The sequence below is a fragment of the Lissotriton vulgaris genome, chromosome 2_1 (assembly GCF_964263255.1).
Source record: "Lissotriton vulgaris chromosome 2_1, aLisVul1.2, whole genome shotgun sequence".
Taxonomy (NCBI): Eukaryota; Metazoa; Chordata; class Amphibia; order Caudata; family Salamandridae; genus Lissotriton; species Lissotriton vulgaris.
The window spans coordinates 478,524,816-478,546,419 of record NC_141687.1 but is presented as its reverse complement, the minus strand read 5'-3'; the positions used below and the strand labels follow the sequence as shown (position 1 = coordinate 478,546,419).

The window sequence follows — 21,604 nt, the reverse complement described above, 5'->3', positions numbered from 1 at the left end:
CTTCGAAATTACTATAAGTAGATGAAGTCCCTATTTTTAAAACTGTTGATCTTTAGAGTAAAAACTAAACATTTGGAACCTATCAACAACAACAATACAATTATATGTAAAAACATTTCTAAAATACCTTATCCATGTCTATTTAGATACCTGATAAAAATTATTTAAACTTGCTAAGTAAATGTACAATGTAAATAATAGGTATCCAACTACTATCATCCAAATGCTACAAGTAACACAATGATAATTTTTTCCACAGACTCTACAAAATTATTTGCCTATCTACAACTACACTACCAACATCCTCTACTACATCAAGTAAGTATAGTCACTATATGTATAACAATTCAGAAAGTAAAATGATACACCTATTACACTAAAGTATTTCTTTCTATTATTCTTTAACACTACTACAGAACTTAAAACGGAGACAATTCTGAAAAAGAAATAAGAATAAAAGGTTTACCAGTGAAGCCACATAGTAAGTATATGTTCACACTTTTGCCTAGTCTTATACACACCTCTAAAATGGTGTTCAATGTTCTAAAAAAGACATATATATATTTCCACAGATCTACCTTAGACATGGCAACTGGAGCTACTTTCATTACTTCGCAAAAAGGAAAACTAATGCTGAGCTACATGGGTTACACCTACACCCAAGAAAGAGTGAAAGCTAATAAGACCCATTGGAAATGTAGTAAATATTACTCAAATGCATGCTATGGTAGAGCAACAACTGTTGATAACAATGTGATAAATGTACGTGAGCATAACCACCCACCAAATGTAACTGAGTGGAAGTGAGAGAAGCACTAGAAACATTGAAAGATGCTAGTACAGGATCACAAGAAACAAGCACTAGCATTTTGAAAAATGTTTTAAGCAAAGTGCCTGAACATGTGACAGGACAGCTACCTTCTATTCCCAACTTAAAGAGATTAATTGCAAAAACTAAACGTGCTTCTGATCCAACTCCACCAACACCAGAAAGTTTTCAGGATATAAAAATATATCCAGAATATACCATTACACATAATGAGGATAAATTCTTAATGTATGACAACAACAGTCATGACAAAAGAATTTTACTTTTTGCTACTAATAGTAATTTGCAAAAGCTTAAATCATGTGAAACATGGATGATGGACGGGACTTTTAAAGTTTGTCCCAAACCTTTCTATCAACTTTACACCATTCATAGGGAATACCAAGATACAAATATCCCTCTAATTTATACTCTGCTGCCAAACAAAACAAATACTACCTACGTTGAAATTTTAACAACGATCAAAGAATTAACTGATAATTACTATCCTCAAAGAATTGTAATAGACTTTGAAATGGCCATGATTCAAGCTATCCATAAAATATATCCCCATACCTCCATACAAGGTTGTTATTATCACTACAACCAAAGCATATGGAGGCACTTACAAAAATCAACTTTAAGCATTGAATATTGTACAAACAGTAACTTTGCTTATCAAATAAACAAGTTGATTGCATTAGCATATGTACCAACAACAGAAGTAGCTAACTACTACAATTTATTAATTGACCGCCCTTTCTACCGCACCAATGAAAAAATACTAACTCCCTTCTTAGACTACTTTGAAGATACCTGGGTTGGAAGATTACATCGTTCAGGCCACCGTAGACAACCTAAATTTCAAATTCCATGGTGGAATGTATATGCTAGTACAATAGCCCAGAAAGCTAAAACTAATAATGCAGTTGAAGGATGGCATAATGCCTTCCAAGCCACTTTAGGAAGAAGTCAACCAACACTTCACAAACTGATCCAAAGCATTAAAAAGGAACAAAGCTACCAAGAACTCAGAATAGAGCAATCCCTTTCTAAAATTGGCCCTAAACTAAGTAAACAAACATTAAACATGTACGAATATCTGCAGCAAAAAACTAGAATGTACCCAAGTATAGAAGGTCTAGCATACTTAGATCTAATAGCTAAATCAATATTTTAAATATAAATTCCCAAAAAGTGAGCAAAGCATAATTAAAGATAATATGTAGTTTAATGTCGTAATATTATGTCATGTAAAATTATCAATAATATATTTTTACAAGACATAATAACATAACATTTAACTAAATAGTACACTATACCACAATGCAACCCAAAATTAAATATCACTTTTACTTACAGTTCTGCTGCTGTAGAATATGTTCCATGGTGATGATTTCCACAGGAATAATACCAAAAGCTATCCATATCCAATATCGAAAAATCCCAACAAAATGCAAAAAATACAACTGTTTGATAATACTCCCGTAGCAATCCTCTCGAATTTGAAACCATAAAAAAGGTGATAAATCTTCACGAGTAAAAAAAGTATAGACCCCGAAAATGCAGGACATTATTAAAAATATGTACCTGCTTAAAAAAAAACGTCACAGTCCATCTGGTCACCAAAACGAAGACCTGTAAATTATTGAAATAAAAAACAACCTCAAAACATTGGAAATACGCATAGCCTACACATAGCATATAACACATAAAAACAATCCGAATTCATCCATTAATACAACAGTAAACGTTACATTTGTTCGAAATACCTCACAAAGTACGTTCTCCATAACGATGCTAAATAACACGTAATTCGCACATAATATGTAAAGTACTACACATATCGACACGTACACACTACAACTATCACTAAACTTAAGTTAAATATCTTTAAAAGTAATGTGAAACAAACTTACCTTCACTAACAAGAAACAGCTCCCAACCCCGAGCTTCCATTTTCTAAAATGACCCAAACAACGATGTTGATAGAATAAAAAGTGAAGTTCCCAAAAAAAAATGGCTGCATAATAAAAACTAAAATAGGACAAAATAGGCTTTAAATAAAAAATAAATTCTATTAAATAGCATGATATATGCAATATGTATTAATAAATATTTTTTCCTTGTTAAAAAACATATGAATATTGTAAAAGATACATTAATATGTTTAAAAGAGTTATGTATTAATTGTTATTTATGAAAAAAATGTATTTCATTGTTAAATATTTTTCTCTGATGTTACAAAATGTAAATTTATGTTATGTACATATCTTGATAAAAACAATGCCATAATAAATATGTAATATATTAAATTTTAATAATAATTATAAAAATTTAATATAATAATTTATGTATAATACAAACTGTATTTATGTAAAAAAATGCTATATAATTTGTGATCAAATATTATATAAAATGTTTTATGAAAAAGTGTAAATTCTTTGCAATACCAAATTAAACTCTCAATAAAATAAAATATTTAAAAATTTGTTTCTTAATTTAGACTTCTCATATTAATGTAAAAATGTTATAAAAAATTTTTAATGTATATTTATGAAATGAATATTACTACATAACATATATGATTCTTATTAAAAATAATAAATAGATACTGCTGAATAAAAAATATTAATAATTGTGCTGGATAGTAAACCATAATAAATTACTATTCTAACTCCAATTCAACATAACTCAGGGAAAGTCCTGGATAATAAACCATAATAATTTACTATTCTAACTCCAATCCAACATAAGTCAGGGAAAGTGCTGGAAAGTAAACCATATTAAATTACTATTCTAACTCCAATCCAACATAAGTCAGGGAATGTGCTGGATAGTAAACCATAATAAATTACTATTCTAACTCCAATCCAACATAAGTCAGGGAAAGTGCTGGATAATAAACCATAATAATTTACTATTCTAACTCCAATCCAACATAAGTCAGGGAAAGTGCTGGAAAGTAAACCATATGAAATTACTATTCTAACTCCAAATATAACTTAACTCAGGGAATGTGCCGGATAGTAAACCATAATAAATTACTATTCTAACTCCAAACATAACTTAACTCAGGGAATGTGCTGGATAGTAAACCATAATAAATTACTATTCAAACTCCAATCCAACATAAGTCAGGGAAAGTGCTGGAGAATAAACCATAATAATTTACTATTCTAACTCCAATCCAACATAAGTCAGGGAAAGTGCTGGAAAGTAAACCATATTAAATTACTATTCTAACTCCAAATATAACTTACCTCAGGGAATGTGCCGGATAGTAAACCATAATAAATTACTATTCTAACTCCAAACATAACTTAACTCAGGGAATGTGCTGGATAGTAAACCATAATAAATTACTATTCAAACTCCAATCCAACATAAGTCAGGAAAAGTGCTGGATAATAAACCATACTAATTTACTATTCTAACTCCAATCCAACATAAGTCAGGGAAAGTGCTGGATAGTAAACCATAATAAATTACTATAGTAACTCCAAGCCAACATAAGTCAGGGAAAGTGCTGGATAATAAACCATAATAATTTACTATTCTAACTCCAATCCAACATAAGTCAGGGAAAGTGCTGGATAGTAAACCATCATAACTTACTATAGTAACTCCAATCCAACATAAGTCAGGGAAAGTGCTGGATAATAAACCATAATAATTTACTATTCTAACTCCAATTCAACATAAGTCAGGGAAAGTGCAGGATAATAAACCATAATAAATTACTATTCTAACTCCAATCCAACATAAGTCAGGGAAAGTGCTGGATAATAAACAATTATAATTTACTATTCTAACTCCAATCCAACATAAGTCAGGAAAAGTACAGGATAATAAACCATAAGTATTTACTATTCTAACTCCAATCCTACATAAGTCAGGGAAAGTGCTGGATAGTAAACCATAATAAATTACTATTCTAACTCCAATCCAACATAAGTCAGGGAAAGTGCTGGATAGTAAACAATAATAAATTACTATTCTAACTCCAAACATAACTTAACTCAGGGAATGTGCTGGACAATAAATTTAAAACAAATACTATTCTAACTCCAATAAAACTTAAATTAGGGAATGTGCAGGATAGTAAACAATATACATATTACAATAAAAATTTCGTGACAAATTCAAAATTTGATTTTTATATTTCGAATTCTGCTTAAAATTCTAATTTGTTCTTAAATTTCAATTTTTTTTATACATAATTTTTAATTTACTACCCACCCTTATCCCCTATTATACCAATAACCCGCTACTAAAATATTAATATGAAATTTTACACTATCATTACAAAAATAATTTCGTTTAAAATTTTAAATTTTATTGTTAAATTTCTATTTCTGATTTATTTTCGATTTATTATATTTTTAACTATTTTTTAAAATAAATTTCTAATTACTACCCACCCTTAGCCCCTAATATACCAATTACCCACTACTAAATTTTAAATATGACTTATTAATTAATGAATAAAAATAAAATTTCGTGAAAATTTCTATTTTGAAATTTAATTTCGAATTCTGATTAAATTTCTATTTTGTGTATTTTTTATAAATTTTTAAATTTTAATTTTAAATTACTACCCACCTTTATCCCCTATAATACCAATAACCCGCTACTAAAATTTTAACAAATCTTTTGTAAAAAACATTTTTTTTTTATTATTATTACTAAGAGTATTTTTCTACGTTTTTTAAACACATAATACTGAATTTTTTTTTTTTTAAACACATTATATTTTTTTGTCGATATTATATACAACGACCTTTTTAGTCAACGATATTCTATTCATCGATATTTTTGTTTGACAATATTTATGTCATTCTAACAAAACGATATTTTTTCCAACGATATTTACTGAGACGATATTTTTTTCGTTCGATATTCTTACCACGATATTAATGCTAGTCGATATTTTCCCGTCGATATTCTATCTTAATACCGTTGCGAACGTGCTCCAATCTGTCTACCTTTAGAAAGGGACTTAAAACTCATCTTTTTGCCCTGTAAGTTGTTCCTGTTGATTCCTAGTGCCGCTTTGGCTGTCTTGTTAGTTGCTGGTATTTGTTTAATGATCTATAGCGCCGGGACGCTCTTCGGAGCAGCTGAGCGCTTTACAAAACCCCCAGTAACATTAACATTAACATTATGTATGCACTTTATTATGGTTCCTGGAACACCATGTTATAGTTTTATGAATGATGGATTTTGTAATTGTACTTTTAGGATTTTATTTAAAATCCAATAAAGGTTTGTGAACTGAACTGAACTGATATGAGCATAACATAGGGTGTTACCATAGGTGTTTCAATAAACCTCATGGATAAATGTGTAATTTAATGCCTAGAGTCTAGTGTGTGTAATTAAAACACTTTTCCTTTTTAAAATAAAAAACATTGAATGAATGATAATGTATTAAGGGTTGTCGTTGCATGCCAGCAAATTGAGCTTGTTAGCCTACATTGCCTCCCTTGAGTAGACCTTGAACAGCTCTGCTTTGCTACCCAGAGAGAGTCAAGTGCTACAATAGAATGCTTTGTTTTCAGTAACCAGACAGTTGCGGACTTATTATTTGGGAAGGACTCACATCGTTTGCGACTAACAGCACAATTTGCTACACATATCAAAATGAAAGTACCTCTCATTCTCATTTCAGTTTTGTACTCAAGTCTGAGAAACAGCAAATACTTTACTTCAGACTTCATCAGGGCAGTTCGCCTGAATTTTTCAGGTTGACTCAAAGAGGGAGGAGAGCCGCTCTGTGTCTGTCAATGCAAAACAAACAGGTTATCCATAATGTGGTGGTCTATTGGTAACAGATATGGCAACCTGCTCCAGGGAATATGTAGAGCACATACAGTATAGCCATCCCTCTGGCCTGCCTGCTGTCTCTCATAATTTTCACAAACTTTGACTTTCCTGAATATGGCAAGTGCTGCTTCAGATGTCACAGACTTCTCTCAGCAGAGGCTCCTCCAGGCCTGGATGGCGCTGGATGCAAGCTTCATGCTCATCATTTTGCTTTTAGTGGTCCAGGCGGTGCTTAAAGTGGAAGAAAAAGGTGAACAATACGTTAAATGGGCGTGCCAATCCTTTCCAAAAGATGTGGTCTTATTATTTAAGTTAGTGGCTAAAAACATGGAAAGTTAAATTCAATGCATGATACAGCAAGTCTGTGGATGCCTTTTTGTGACTTTTTAGTTTTACTTCTAGACATGTCACACAACAATGGAGCTAGGCCTTAAACAAATTCCACCCAGTGGTTTTCCCAGTGCTTGTTAGCAGTATCAAATAAATAAGTAACAGCAATGAATTTGTAGTGAATTATTAGTCTTTTGTAGGGAAATCCTTCATTTGCATATCTCATGTCACCTGCTTGTTAAACTTTACAAGGTCTTTTGAAGGGAACCCTCCAATTTCATATTTTATGTCAGCTGCTGTCATTACACGGTTGCCTGTGAAATATGGATTTTATCATCATAATGAACCATTCTGGAGTGCTTTATCATCTTCAGGGCTACTGGGATTATGCTTATCGCGGACCATATTAGGCTGCAAGCCTATTTAGAATATGTGGCATGCATTTGAGCTAGCACAATATTTTGGCCAGTCTACAGATTTTACAAATTATGTGTGTCAAATATAGTAATTCCATTATTATGCAGCAACTGCTGCTGGCAAAAAAATCACGTATAGTATTCACAATCTATTTAGGAATAGCATACAAAGTCTAAACAGTCTAAAAAGTGACCACTGTTAACTGCTCTTTGAAGAAAGCAGTTTTTCAGTTAACTGCTCAAATAAATTATATAAGACTAAAATACTGCATGCCATGTGTAATACAGCTCAGTATTACCAACTCAGGATGCTGGTGAAATTTTGAAACCATTCAGCGGTCGGCCTTGTGGCTTATGATATCACCAGGACTTCTCACCTCTCAATGACCATAATACAGATAGTTGCAATTTGGAAAGAAGACGTCATCTCATCAGGATCGAGCTCGGGTGTGAGCACAGATAATAAAAACTCAGTAAGCAGAAGATTGGGAGCGCTCTGGGGTTTTCAAACCCAGTAAGGACGGACCCCTACTGAAAGGAGGAGGAAGGGTGCGAGGAAGAGGCCTTGAGGTGGGGTCCCAGAGATACCCTGCTTGGGTCCAAAAACTTTTTTCTGTAATTTTACCATGAATTTGCAGAGGATCTGCAAATTGGCACCAAATTATTATTAAAAATCAGACGCAGGCTCCCGTGTTTGTTTATAAAAAAATCCCTCGAGGTGGGCCAGGGCTCGAGTGGACAAGGTTTTTTTTTTGCAGGATGTGGCGAATGTAGCCTTCCTCCCCAGGTCGTTTTTGGCCCCGGACTCCATCCTCTGGAGCCCAAATTATGTTTTGAAAGGAAAGGGGCACACAGCCCATCTCCTCGGCCCAAAGTCTCTTTAAGGGGAGGGGGCACATTACCCCGAGGCCCCAGGCCATATTCGGGGCCCACCTTTTTTTTAAAGGGGAGGGGGCCTGCACTGCCTCTAAATGCCTCAGGCACTCCATCACCGGGGCCAGAAAACGTATGAGAAGGGAATGGGACCACATTCTCTGGGGCTGGCTCGCCAGCTATGTGCTGGGGAGCCCAGCCAGTGACATAGCGGTTTCCCTGACTTCACCAGCTCAGGCAGGGAAACCTTTGTTTCCTCCCACTTGTCAGAAGCATTTTCAAAACTCCCACCACATGGAAGAAAATACAAAGTTCGCTCCCAGTCGGTGGGAGCTTTGAAAATGCTCCCATTGGCTGGGGGCAGACTTTTTATCTGTTGTCCTGCCCGCAGTGATGCGGGTAAGGAAACATCAAAATATTGCTCCCGCTCAGGAGGTGGCAGTATAAGTACCTGCAGCATGTGGTCAGGAGCAATGCCAGCTGGCGCTGTATGCAGTGATCTGGTTGGGGCCCCAGGTCTCCCATGTGGCCCCTAATGAATATTTATTAGGTGCCCTGGGTGGGCACCAGGGCACCCACCTTTAAGAAATGTGGGCCCTGGTAGACGGGGTCCCCAGGGCTGTTAATGGCTCAGGTGGGGAGGCACGCAGCCATCTTTTTAAAAAGAAAAGTGTGCCCCGGTAGATGGAGTCCCTAGGGCCGTTAATGGCTCAGGTAGGGGGAATGCAGCCCCCTCCCCTTTATTTTATGAAGAGGCCCTTAAGGATGGGGTTCCCTGGGCCTAATAAGGATCCTAGGGTATGCGGACCCACTCCCCTTAAATAAAGGCAGAGGGGGTCCCCAGGGCCATGTGCCCCCTCCCCTTTAAAATATATATTGCCCTGGTGATGGGGTTCTCAGGGACACATGGCCCCCTCTCCTTTTAAAAAAAGGTCTGGGGGATAGGGTCCCTAGGGTCAGGCCCTGTGGTCAACCCACCACCAAGCCTGGTTGAAGGCTGTGTGCATTGTGGGGCTAGCTGCATGCGGAGGTTGGCCACAGGGCCTGGCTTCAGGCCAAGCCTTGTAGACTACACCCCACTGCGCATGGTCCAAGGTTATGCACAGTGTGGGGTTGACTGCCTTTAGAGGGGTTGGTTGGAAGGCCTCGCCACAGGCTAGGCCTTGTGGACAAAACCCTACCTGCACATGGGCCAAGGCAATGCACAGCGTATGGTTGACTGTGTGTATGGACTTAGCTGTAGTAACTGCTGCCAATCCCCCGCCATGCATGGCCATGCACACCACACATGCCACGCACGCCCGCTGCAGGTCGTGGACCCAGGCCAAGCCCTTTGGTCAACCCCCTTCTGAAGGCTGCCAAATCCCTCACTATGAATGGCTTTCGGCCACGCAGTGCTTCAAGGCCTGGCCTACTGCCAGGTCCTGCATTCAACCCATTAGCACAACCCTCTCCTCACACCACTTTGTGTCCCAGGATCCTTATCCCCTGGGGAAAAATATATTTGTAAAGGGGAGGGTGCGTGTTTCCCCTCCTGAGCCACAAAGGCCCCTGGCACCCCAATCTCCAGGCTTTTGATGGGAGAGGGTGCACAACCCCACCTTGAGGTAGTAGTGGCCCCTTAAGCTCCATCTCCTGGGCAGGCCCTTGAATGCAGGGAGACCCCCCCTCCCCGAGTCTTACTAGACCCTGGGAACCCCATCCCCAGGGCGAATGCCATAAAAAGGAGAAGGATGGACAGCTCTTCTCCCAAACATTATTAGGTCCTGTGGACCATTGTCATTAAATAGGGAATGTCCCCCCTTCTAGAACTTTATCAGGCCCCTGAGACCCACTCCCTGATGCCATACATCATTAAAAAGGGTAGAGGGTCACAGGGTAACTAGCATTGCTCCAACCGGAAGGGAGCTGCTGCTTATGCTTGCTCCCCCTGGACGGGAGAAATATCTGTTTATCTGCCTGCAGGAGTGCGGGCAGGAAACCAGAAGTCTGCTTCCACTTGGTAGAGCAATTTTAAAGCTCCCACCGAGTGAGAGCAGACATGCCTTCCTTGCCTGTGCTGCTGTAGGCAGCGAAGGCATGATTGCTCCCATCGGCTGGAGACTTTATTATGCTCCAACCAGGGGGTAGTAAACATATGTTTCCCTCCCACACTCATGCGGGCAGGAAATCTACTGTGTCCTGGGTGTGGACTCCCCAGGGCAGAGTTATTGAGCTGAGCCCAGGGAATGGGGTCTACACGGCTTTAAGAGGCTCAGGAAAGGAGTACATGGCTCCCTCCTTCTTTTAAATGTTGTTCTGCCCTGAGAAATAGTGTCCCCAAGGCCTATTAGACTTGGGGAGGGGGGTCCATCTGGCCTCCTCTCCTTATTTATTGTTATGTTCCCGGGGACTAAGGTCTATGGGGCCTTTTTAGGTTCGACGAGGTGGGCGATGGGGTTCCCAAAGCGTAATTCATTTAGCCACCTTATTAGACCCAATATAAGCCCCGAGCATTTTACCTTAAGTTAAATCCTCACATTGGCCATTTTTTATATTGGTGCATGATGTACACCTCTTAACATATTTATTTTAATTATGTTCATCTTTTAAATATTGTTGCACTTTTAACTTAAACGAATTGGACTGCATCAAGTTTTTTCTGGATATTTAAAACAAAAACAAACTAAATTAAACAGTTAAGAGCTAATATATTGTGCTTAGGGTATTGAACTGTTTATTGTTTGAACTATGAAACATGTTGAGGAGCATTTACTAGTAGTATATAAAATAAGGCATTGTATTTTGCAGTTACTAAATCTGGCAAATATGTCTGAATTCTTTGCCTTTTGGCTAGGTTTGGAAATGCCATGTACACACATTCATTCATACATAAAAACTTGTCAAGTGTTTGTGTGATACAATGTGCAAGTCCATAAATGGCTATTGTGCATCGCTCTGATGGTCCGTTATATTGAGGGTTACCCTGATATTGATTAATAATAATGTGTGGGCAAAATGATCCTTGTTGAACCTTTTGCTATTTATAACTATGTTTTACTATGTGACACACATTTCAAAGGAGCCTTTTTCTCCTTTGAAATGGAAGTTCAATGTGATAACAGATGTTATCTGCTTTTATTGTGACAACAGATGTTATCTGCTTCCAAATGGATTTTCAGTAAGATATGGTCATGGGCACAATTGCTTTCTTTATGTGATAGGAGTTTTTGCCAACTGTCATTTTATTTTTATTTTTTCATGCATGGGGAGGTTAACTGATTTGCTCAAACTCACAGGGGTGCTGTGCCAAGATGTAAAGAGCATTGGGAAAGCCAATAGGTCTCGCCTTTGAGACTATCAGCTTTGCCGTTGCCTTTTGTTCATTCTGTAAAGTATAGGCATTGCTGACTTGGGCATTGATTTGTAGTCATCCTATATAGCAGCGTGGTGGCAGGGCGCACGGACAAAATAATAATTTTGGTAGGACTATGATGCCTCCAGTGCTAATTTAAAAAGGTGCATTGGCCTGGCTGCTTCATGGAGCTTTTTTTAATTCGTTTTACCCACATTGCAAATCACCCATGCCGCTGTATAGCATGGTTAGAAAACCTTGACATGGCAAGTGGCTCTCATAGGCGATTCCTTTTGGCTGTACCAATGCTTGTTTAGGCTCCAGGCAGAAGGTGGTGCTTGAGTGAAAATAATATTAATCCTTAGGCTGTGCAAATTTCTCTAGTTTATCCTTAACATTAACGTTTTATGGAATAACTTGGTTGAGTGGGCCACAGCAGATGAGCAACACTTGAGAAAATATAGAAGAGACGACAAGTTGACAGAGGACTTAGCAGAGAGATTTGAGATGCCGGCCAGGTTAACTGCTACCAAAAATAACAGGCCCTCTTAAAGAAAAACTATATAAATTGTTGGAATCACTTTGAAAGATACATGGCGAAGAAAGTTCTATGATTTACTCCAGCACATGAGTAGTGTCCCAACATTGCTAACGCTTTAGAAAGTCTACCGTATTAAGTCTTTGACGCCCACCAAACAAAAGGATATAATGTTGAATGAGTGCACACTGTGAAGCTGAGTCAAGATGCAGGGAATGGGAGAACACTGTGTCCCGCTATTTCAGAAGTGAAACTTCACCACTCGTTGCCGTAAGTGTTGCGTCAGCTCGAGAAAAGAGGGGGAAAACATGCAGAGAAGGAGAAAAGATTTTAATAGGGCGCAGCCATTGAATGTGCCCATCAGTGATCGATGGACACAATTCCCCCACAGCCCTCAAAACTACCCAGTGCTGTAGAATGAGGCAGCAGAGTTCTATGATGCTGTGACGTCACATACCACCCACGATCACCTCCCTCCAAGTCATTAAGGACACTGTTTTCAGTTCTGGGCTTTTTTTGATATGACCTAGTTTATTCTTGGGACCATAGTCTTTGCTTACTTCAATTGAACTAATTAGACAAACACATATGAAATCAATGATTGTGGGTGTGTAAAGTTCAGGACAAGAGAACGTTTTTGTTCTGACATGGAGGACCATACAATAGGATTTTTCTTGCTCATTTGTACTGCAAAAACTGCCTGATGAAGGTCCTCGACCTTTGCTGGAAGACACCTGTTGGTGTCATAATGATTGAGAAGGGTCCCTTATTTGGTATATTGCAAATTGGGCCCACATGTTTTCAGCACAAAATCTGACTGTGAAGAACTCGTTTATTTTCTGGCATCCAATATGAACACTGCTCTGACCCCAAAAAAACGTGGCCATACTGGATTGCAGGGGAAGGGCAATGTGAGCATACACCGCACTCAGAATAAAATATGTAATTTGACTGGACCAATATCCAGGTTAAAGGCCTCAAACTGCATTCCATGAGTTTCAACTTTGAATGTTCAGCACACTACGGGCATGGAACAGCAAAAATCTGTGGGCACAAAAGGTTGATTTCCCATTCAATTTTCCGTTAAGTAGAACACAATAATTGCAGGCCTGGGTCCATGCACTTAGGTACTCTGGGTATGTTTAGTGGCTCAAGGCATGGTGAAAAAGACATGTTGTTGGTAACCATGGAACCAGATAGGGGTCTGTGTCCAGTTGAGACTGCATTAATGGCCCCTGGTTCGGTGCATTCTCAGACGCCATGCTAGTGCTCAGTGCCACAGGACCTCAGCCAAAGGTCTTTCCATAGTCATGATGGACAGGTGTGCTGGTCAAAAGCAACATTCCCCGTGGACTTAGGCCATGCCCAGCAGGTACCCTAAGCAGTGATAAAGGGCACAACTAATGACTGATGGGCAGATTCAGTGACTGCTAGGCAAAATTACAGATTTTTCCCCAGGAAGTACCCCTATAATGTCTTCTGTGCACAGAATATAGCTAAAAGCCATATCTTCGGTGCAGTGTTCATTGGATATGGTGGCAAGATGTGACCAGAGTCACGGAGCACAAATAACATGCATGCTCAGTGGGTACTGCAATAAGGGCTATAGAGCACATACCTAATATAATACCAGGGTGTGAAGCTGCAAAGCAAATGGCAGAAGTACCTCTATGTTGTCCTAGATTCTCTTTTCTGTTTTCCTTCTAATTAAATGGCCTCCACTTCTCAAATTCGTATTTAATTATTAATTTATGTATTTATATATTTATTTATATTCATTTTTAGGTCCAGCATTCAAGAGCTCGTATATACTTTAGTATATACTTATATGTGTATGTACTTTGTGGGATCTGGAGATTAACCTTATGACGTGTCTGCTCCTGCTCAGGGACTTTTTTTTTCTGTTCAACTGCCTCTATTTAACTGTCTTGAAGAAAACAACCAGTAGAGGTCATTAAAATACAAGGATTGCGTTCTGCTTGTTCAACTGCCTCTAATGAACTGTCTTTATAGAAAAGGGCCAGAAGAGGTCAGTAAAGTACCAGAATTGCTTTCTGCTGAGGAGCTTTCTTTTTTATTTTTGTGGCAACTGCCTCTATTTCACTTTCTTGATAGAAAACGACAAGCCGAGGTCAGTAAAATACCAGAATCACTTTAGCATTCTCTAGATTCCAGTCCATAGAAATTGTGGGGCATATTATCAAGGGGGTTTATCTCCGCTTTTTTGGCTTTAAAAGCCAAGAAAGCGGAGATAAAATTATCTCCCTATTACCAAGCTGTCGCTAACACCAGTTAGTGACAGCTAATAAGAGATAGCGACCATCTTGGGCCCCGCTTTGCATGTCAGTGATATTTATCACTAATGAGATGCAAAGTGGGCGTGCCAAGATGTTAGCGACTGGAAACAGTCCCTAACATCGCTATCTCCTATTACCAACTTTTGGAGATATTCGCACTAAGCGCGAATATCTCCAAAAGCTAACACCTGCCCTGAGCAGTTCTTAGCCATGTTATCCAATGGGAGGTGGATAACATGGCTAAGAGCATTTGCTCGATAATGCATGAATATCGCTGACTTTTCAGCGATATTCATGCATTGCGGCCGTTTTTTATCGCATTTGCGATAAACCTTGCTAATAGCAAGGTTTATCTGCGATAAAAATCGGCGATGTGCGGCGATACTTTTTGTCTCTAAACAAGTTAGAGACAAAAATTATCGCTAGTTGTTGGTAATATGCCCCTGTCTTCCATGAGCACCCGTAGACAATAATTTTTTTTTCAAATTTTATATTTTCAGTGATATGACTACTTTTATATTAAAAACAGAGCTTTAAACTATACGATTTCCAGCTGAAAGGCAATATTTCTCTCCATATGTTCCCATACCTGGTGTATCACACTGTTTGGTGCTTACTTTCTCTCCATGTTAAAGAACAGTAGATGTTTCTGCACCCATTCTAATGTGCTGCATAGGTCAATACATATAAGGTCCCAAAGGCGAGACCGATTGCATTGCAAATGCTTTTACTAGTGTATAGTAGCACTAAACTTATACTTTAACATTTGTGTTAACCCCTTGCCTGCGGTCGGAATTCCGCTCCTGTGCGGCACATTCCGATCGTGGGCGTGGTCGTGACGACTCCCGGCCATCATCAGCACACGAGCACTGTGTGCCATGACGGAGGGGAGCCGTCTCCAGCATGCAAGGGGTTAAAGATTTAATTACAATGCAACATCGGTGAAGTACTACCTGTAGGTAGAGGGGAGATTTCTTTACATATTAATTACTGTCGTTTTTAAATGAAATAATTTTCTAGTCCTTTCAAGCGCCGATCTACTGTTTCCTGTGAGGGCGGAATATAGCATTGTTCTAACACGCATGGCCTTTATTTTATCCAGATGACATCTGATTAGATGTCGCATTTTCCTTCTAAATTATACTGTTTATTCTGACCAAGGTGACAAAAGAAGGTCTAAACACATCAAATAAATACAAAACCGAAATCGCTTACCAACTCTTTGAGCCTTCGACCATTCAGGCTCCTGTGGAGAAAACAGGTTATAACACAGTTAATGTTCCACTACATTCTTTTCCATGTGATTTTGTATTCGAACAAGTGAGTTAACGATAAAATACAGAAAGTCATGTATTTGCCAGTTCTTCGATAATTGCAATGTTAATGTCTGCTTAAGCGTGTGTGTGCATTAGATGTTTCTGTCCCTCACCGCAATAGAGGCACTTATCTGACAGCGTCTGTCTTTTCCCTTAGGTGTGTCTGCAACATCGACTGTTCTCACATCAGCTTCAACCCGGTGTGCGCTTCCGACGGGAAATCGTATGATAATCCGTGTCAAATCAAGGATGCATCGTGCCAGAAACAGGAGAAAATTGAAGTCAAGTATTTGGGTCGATGTCAAGGTAATGCCGAGTTCATTTCAATGATGCTCCTTCCTTCCCAGCCGTGAAAGAGAGCGCGGCGCATTGGTATGCGCGGCATCCCTGATGTGTAATGGACACATTGAATGTATTGTGTGATAGAGACGGGAAAGGGCAGGATAAAAGGTCACTTTGCAAGAATCAGATCAGCCGAGCCCCCTGCTGGGTGATGGCGGCACGTTTATGAAAAGACAAAGGTGTTTCAGAAGCTGGCCGACCCATGAATAATGCAGGAGGGCGCACTTGGCCAGTCGGGGGAAAGAATTTCCAGAAGAAAATTAGTATTAACAAGTTAGCCAAGTCTTAGCCACAACCCGCAGCTAGCAGGTCCTCTGCTCATTCTTTCATCATTTTCAAATTAACTACAAACCCTGGCAAAGGGAATAGGTCTCATCTTTGTAGCGCTTAATTTCAGTTAAATGGTGCCGGTGGGATACAACGGCGCTGTTTTTTGAGGACAGATACTTGTTTTCCCTTTATCAGATATTTACAAGGAAAATCGCACATATCGAAGGACGAAGGTAGAAAGATATGGCAAAACCGTCACAAACAAGAACATGCTGCTGCGAGAAAAAGGGGCAGGGAGGGTGTTGTAGTGGATTAAGGAGCGCCGACCTTGGTATTTGGCTCGTCACTGTTAAATGCACCAGCTGCCAGCTTCTGAGCAGAACTCTGGGCACCGGAACTCTTTCTTTCTCAAATTAACCACCGCGCCTTCGTGGCCTTTTGGTCTTGCCAATGGCTTTTTGCCATGTGCAACATGGCTAATGTTAAGAAAAAGCACTGATGCGGGCGGACCCTCATTTTGTATGTGCGGATACCCCACATGGACAGGTTTACAACATGATCCAAGTTGGATTGGTAACAAAAAATAAAAAGAATACCCCAAAACTATTTTTTGAAGCATGCGTGGAGGACAGAAGCAATGGGGGGAGGGGGAGGGGCAGAAGTAACACCAATGAAGACCGTGAGGAGCCAAAGCAATATGGGGAGGTGGCAGGCAGGCCTAAGCTACGTCCGGTTTGATGAGAGGGTGGTGGGGAGGAGGTTCGGTGAAGCAACATCGGGGTTGTGGGAAAGCAACATGGTGGTTGCAGATGAGGGAAAGGACAACAGGGAGACAGAAAGATGACTTGGTGGGGGACAGCAGCACAGAGGGCACGGGGAGGCAAGAAGGAGAAGCACAGGAAGGAAGGAGGGGAGAAGCACTTGAAGGACAGCTACACAAGTGCATTGGGAGAGAAGTACATGAGGGATAGAGCTGGAAAACACATGCACTGTCAAGAGGTGCTTAACGAAAACAAAAAAATGTGCTTGAAAAGTAAGCTGTAGAAGCAAAGATGTCAGCCAGTCAAAAAGATGTGTAAAGACGCAACACTCCATGGAAGGTAAAAATACAAGAAAAATACATAATTGACAAGCTAACACAAATAAGAAGCAAGCGAGAGGGACAGGAAAGCCAACTAATGGTTAGCAATGGGCTCAATCCCTTAAATGTTCTAGGTTGGCCACAATATGCCTTACAACAGAGAGTCCATGCACTATCTATTAGGCGCAAGCCAAAAATGGGTGCCCCTGAGTTAGGAATTAGAAAACTACATTTATCATAAGCATAAACACCATGGGACCCGGTCACGAAGGTAAATTCAGTCATAAACATAAGTTTGCAATCAAATGTATCTTTTGTTTACTCCTGCAAGAAACCACAAAGGGAAGGCATTAGCCCATTTATTTCTGAAGAGATCTCTACCACTTTCCTACTCCAGAGGCAGGAAACTGGGAGTTGCAATGCATGGTTAGCCTTGGATGTTTGTCTGCATATATAAGCTCCTCTCATATGACTTTCCATCCAGGAAAGAGTCAACTTACACTCGTTCAAGGGCTGATGTAAATCCCTTTCATCGAAGGCAATAGGAATGAATCACCTCCACATTTGGCGAGAGTGTAGGGAAGAGGTTTCTACACGGGGAAAAGTTTTTTTCCATGTGGAGGAAAAAAACTAAATTTCAGAGGTAACCATGCCTTGCAACACCAACTTTTGCACTCCTTGACTGGGATTTAAGGGTGCAGAGAAACCTGCAAATGTATAGAGGCTACCACCTGACTTAATAAAGTCCTGGAAGGTAAAAAAGTTAAATCTAGTGGTAAATGTACATTTGTGACTACATTTACCCTTGTGACTTTTGGTCGGTGTGAGTTGGAAACTATGTTTTTGTTAAAATTTGCAAATCATGCTGCAGATGATGAATTTTGTAGCAATATGATGAATTTGTAGCAACAAAATTCCACGGCTGTAAACTTGCAAACTTGCAGTCACCCTGATTCTATTGAATCCTACATTAGAAAGAGAGGATGAGGGGGGAATAGCATAGTGGGCTTTGAAGCAGGAACTGCTGAAGACATACCCATGCTTGTGGCTTAAACAACTGATAGTTTATGTTTGATTTTGTTCCTGCTAATATAAGTGATTTTTAACCAAATATGGATAAAGGATGTGGCAGCCGGGTGGAAATGGAGGAGGTCTGGAAAGTAATTTGGGACTTTCCAATTGATCAACCTACCAACTACTCTGTGTTCAACGTAGTGATCTATTTCTAGTAGATTCAACTGATGTCTCATTATAAATATGGCATTATCTTTCTTCAGACAATAGATGATGTGTATTCTCATTTGCTTTAGCTGAAGGTTCGGGGTAGTTATGTTGGAGACACTTGGAGATTGCACCGCCCACTATTTTATTCTGGCATCACCACCGAAAGTAATATTAATTTGCAGTCTTAGATTGCTAGCAATGGTCAGATTTCTGATTAGACATACAAATGGTATTAATTAGGTTTTACAGAGTCTGTATCTGTGGTCTAAAATATATCAGAGTCAAAAAGAACTCCCAGATTCCATGTCACTTCAGTCAGAATAAGCCTTTCCCTATCTAGGAGGGCCAGCACAAATCCAGTGGTATCCTGGAGTTTTTGTCAATGACTAAGATCTTGATTTTCATAGTGTTTAAGCGAAGGACATTCAGTCTCATACAACTTTTGATTACTAGAAGCCAGTCAGTCATTATAGTCTCATTGGAGTCGCTGCTATATGTGCCAGAAACTGAGTGTTGTCAGTGTACATTGCTTCTTGTGCAGGTTGGTTATGCATGCCATAGATAGGCAAAAAATCAACATTTTATTTTATGAGAGTTTTGGACATTTGTGGAAAATGAGCTCGCATTGCTATCGATGCCCAGGCCGCTGGCGCAAACCGCCTCTTAGTTCCCATGTTGAATAATTACCAAATAAAGAGACGGGCGCTGGAAGCAGGAATCAAGAACAGAGTTTTAATTCTCATGAGGAGAGCCAGTCATTTCAGACACGAAGCAAGGTGTCATCGGGAGGTGCTCTAACAAGTGAGCTGAGACTCTTGCTTTTATACCTTACAAAACATTTGATGGTACAATCAGGACAGTATGACGCAAAAGAAAGACATCCCTATAATCCTCGTGGTGATCCTACTCCACATACGTTCACAATGGGGACCCTTGACCTGCTGATAAGAGGGGAGGGCAATCACGCAGCTGAGTGTTTCGTAGGATGTGTACGCCTGATCATGGCCCAGGGGGGTGGGGTGGCTAGGCATACAATAAGGGCAGTAAATGGTATCTCCTGGCTTAGGCGATGGCCTCGGACATGTGTGGTCAGCCGGACTCGGGGGAAGGGGTCATCAAAGGAGTGGTATTCATGCCTGCGTGGACAATCGAGCGCGGAGGGAAGGCTTGTCAACAGAGGGGCATTCATGGAAGGGGAGGAGGTGTTGGTCAAGCGCGCCCGTGACTCTCAAGGACAGGGCCTTGCAGAAGAGGAAGGTTTATGACTTGCCCATGTGAGGAGAAGGGAGGGGTAGCCAGGGTGGACACAGGGACAGAGTCAAGCAGAGAGAGAGAGAGAGAGAGAGAGAGAGATCTGATGACCAGTACATGAGAGAGCGGGGGCAGTCAGGTGCAGCTGGGGGGCTATGTCAGCTGAGGCGAAGGATGCTTCTTCGAGAGGGAAATGGGGAATGCCTGGGTCAAGCAGGAGGGTTGCCTTTCACATCAGGATCGCGCAAAGGGAAAGGGTTTCATGGTCTATACATGAGAGAGGGGGTGCAAGATACGCGCAGGAGAGAATCTGGGAATTCCAATGGGTAAAAAGGCCATGGTGCCTAGAATGGCTGTACATATGCATAGGGGTACGGGCTCTTACTGGCAGGGTGATACGGTCAATAATTTACAGTATCCATGGTGCCCACAGGGAGAGGAGTGGGAGAAGAAGGGGAATGAATGCTGTCTATGTACATCAATTTTTCCAACTTTCACAGTCGCCCCTTTTTACATAACAGCAGTCATTTTTGCAACTGACGGGTTTACAGGTAGACAGGCATCGTTGATGAATTAGCATTTTGTTGATACTAACATGTGGCGTACAATCATAGACGGTTAAGGTGATGAGCAGAATGCAGTACATAGGAAATTACATTTTCGTTGTGTTCCTGACAATTAAACGCACTACATAGCATAAATCTTTCTAACTTAAAAATGTGACCAATGAACAGTTTTGACCAGGTAGTTGAGAGCGGAATTCAGTTCAATACACAAGATCTCTTCGTCACAGTGTCTTTTTATCAGCGAGCCATCACTGGTAGGCTCTAATCCGGGTACTTTCGTTGGCGCTGTTGAGCACCGGCGGTGGAGCTATAGGTCCAGCTCGGTTCTATCCTTACGTGTTGCAGGGTGCGGTCAGTCCTCTGCTGTTAGACCACAGTCCTGTTCCCTAAACAATCCGTTTGGCGGCGCCTTATGCTCGGCACCTATAGTTCTGTGGCAACACCCTATTCCCATATGAATGCAGTTCTTTCCTTTGGCAAAAAAGTCACGTGGGAAAGAGGGTGAATGTGGTTCAAATAGTCGATAGGAGAGAGAGCGGAGTTGGGTCAGAGTTCCTGGGACACACAAAAGGGACCAAGGGAGCAAAGGATAACAAGCAGGCAGGCCCATCAATCGGGCCCAAAGAAGGCGGACGGAGACTCCAGGCACACGTGGGTTAGCAGTCGGAGGGCTTCAAGGCGGCCCGTCATTTTTCATTTTCCACGTTGAAATTGCGGTCTCGTCCCGTATCTTGTTGCTCTGCAGCTCCACCTCTGGTCGATGTCATACGTGTCCCAAGATCTGCAGTCAGGCTGTACGTCACATCTGACCCATCTCCTTCGGTGATCGTGAATCTTTGAATAGGTACAAGACAACGTTTTAGAGAAATGGCAGAAGAAGACACCTACGCATATGAATTCCTCCCTCAATTCTACGCATTTGAGAGTTTATGCTCATCGGTCACAGTCAGAGGTCTATTACCAAGCAGTGCATGTGTCAGCATTCCTACTGAGTTTATGGCAGGTTTATTCATCGTCCCATTTAGAATTCAAGTGGGGACAAAATAATATTTCCATCAACTGTGCATTACATCATATTCAACATTTGCGGAGCATTTCCCTTCAGGACTGGCTAACCTTTTCACACAGG

General features: G+C 40.3%; 1 protein-coding gene across 1 annotated transcript in view; it reads left to right on the top strand.

Moving 5' to 3' along the window:
* TMEFF2 (transmembrane protein with EGF like and two follistatin like domains 2) overlaps positions 1-21,604 on the top strand; it is an 804,247-nt gene that overhangs the window by 504,152 nt on the left and 278,491 nt on the right. The window contains exon 6 of the mRNA XM_086955395.1: positions 15,899-16,047. Coding sequence (XP_086811521.1) covers positions 15,899-16,047 — 149 coding nt within the window. The remainder of the gene's footprint in view (positions 1-15,898; positions 16,048-21,604) is intronic.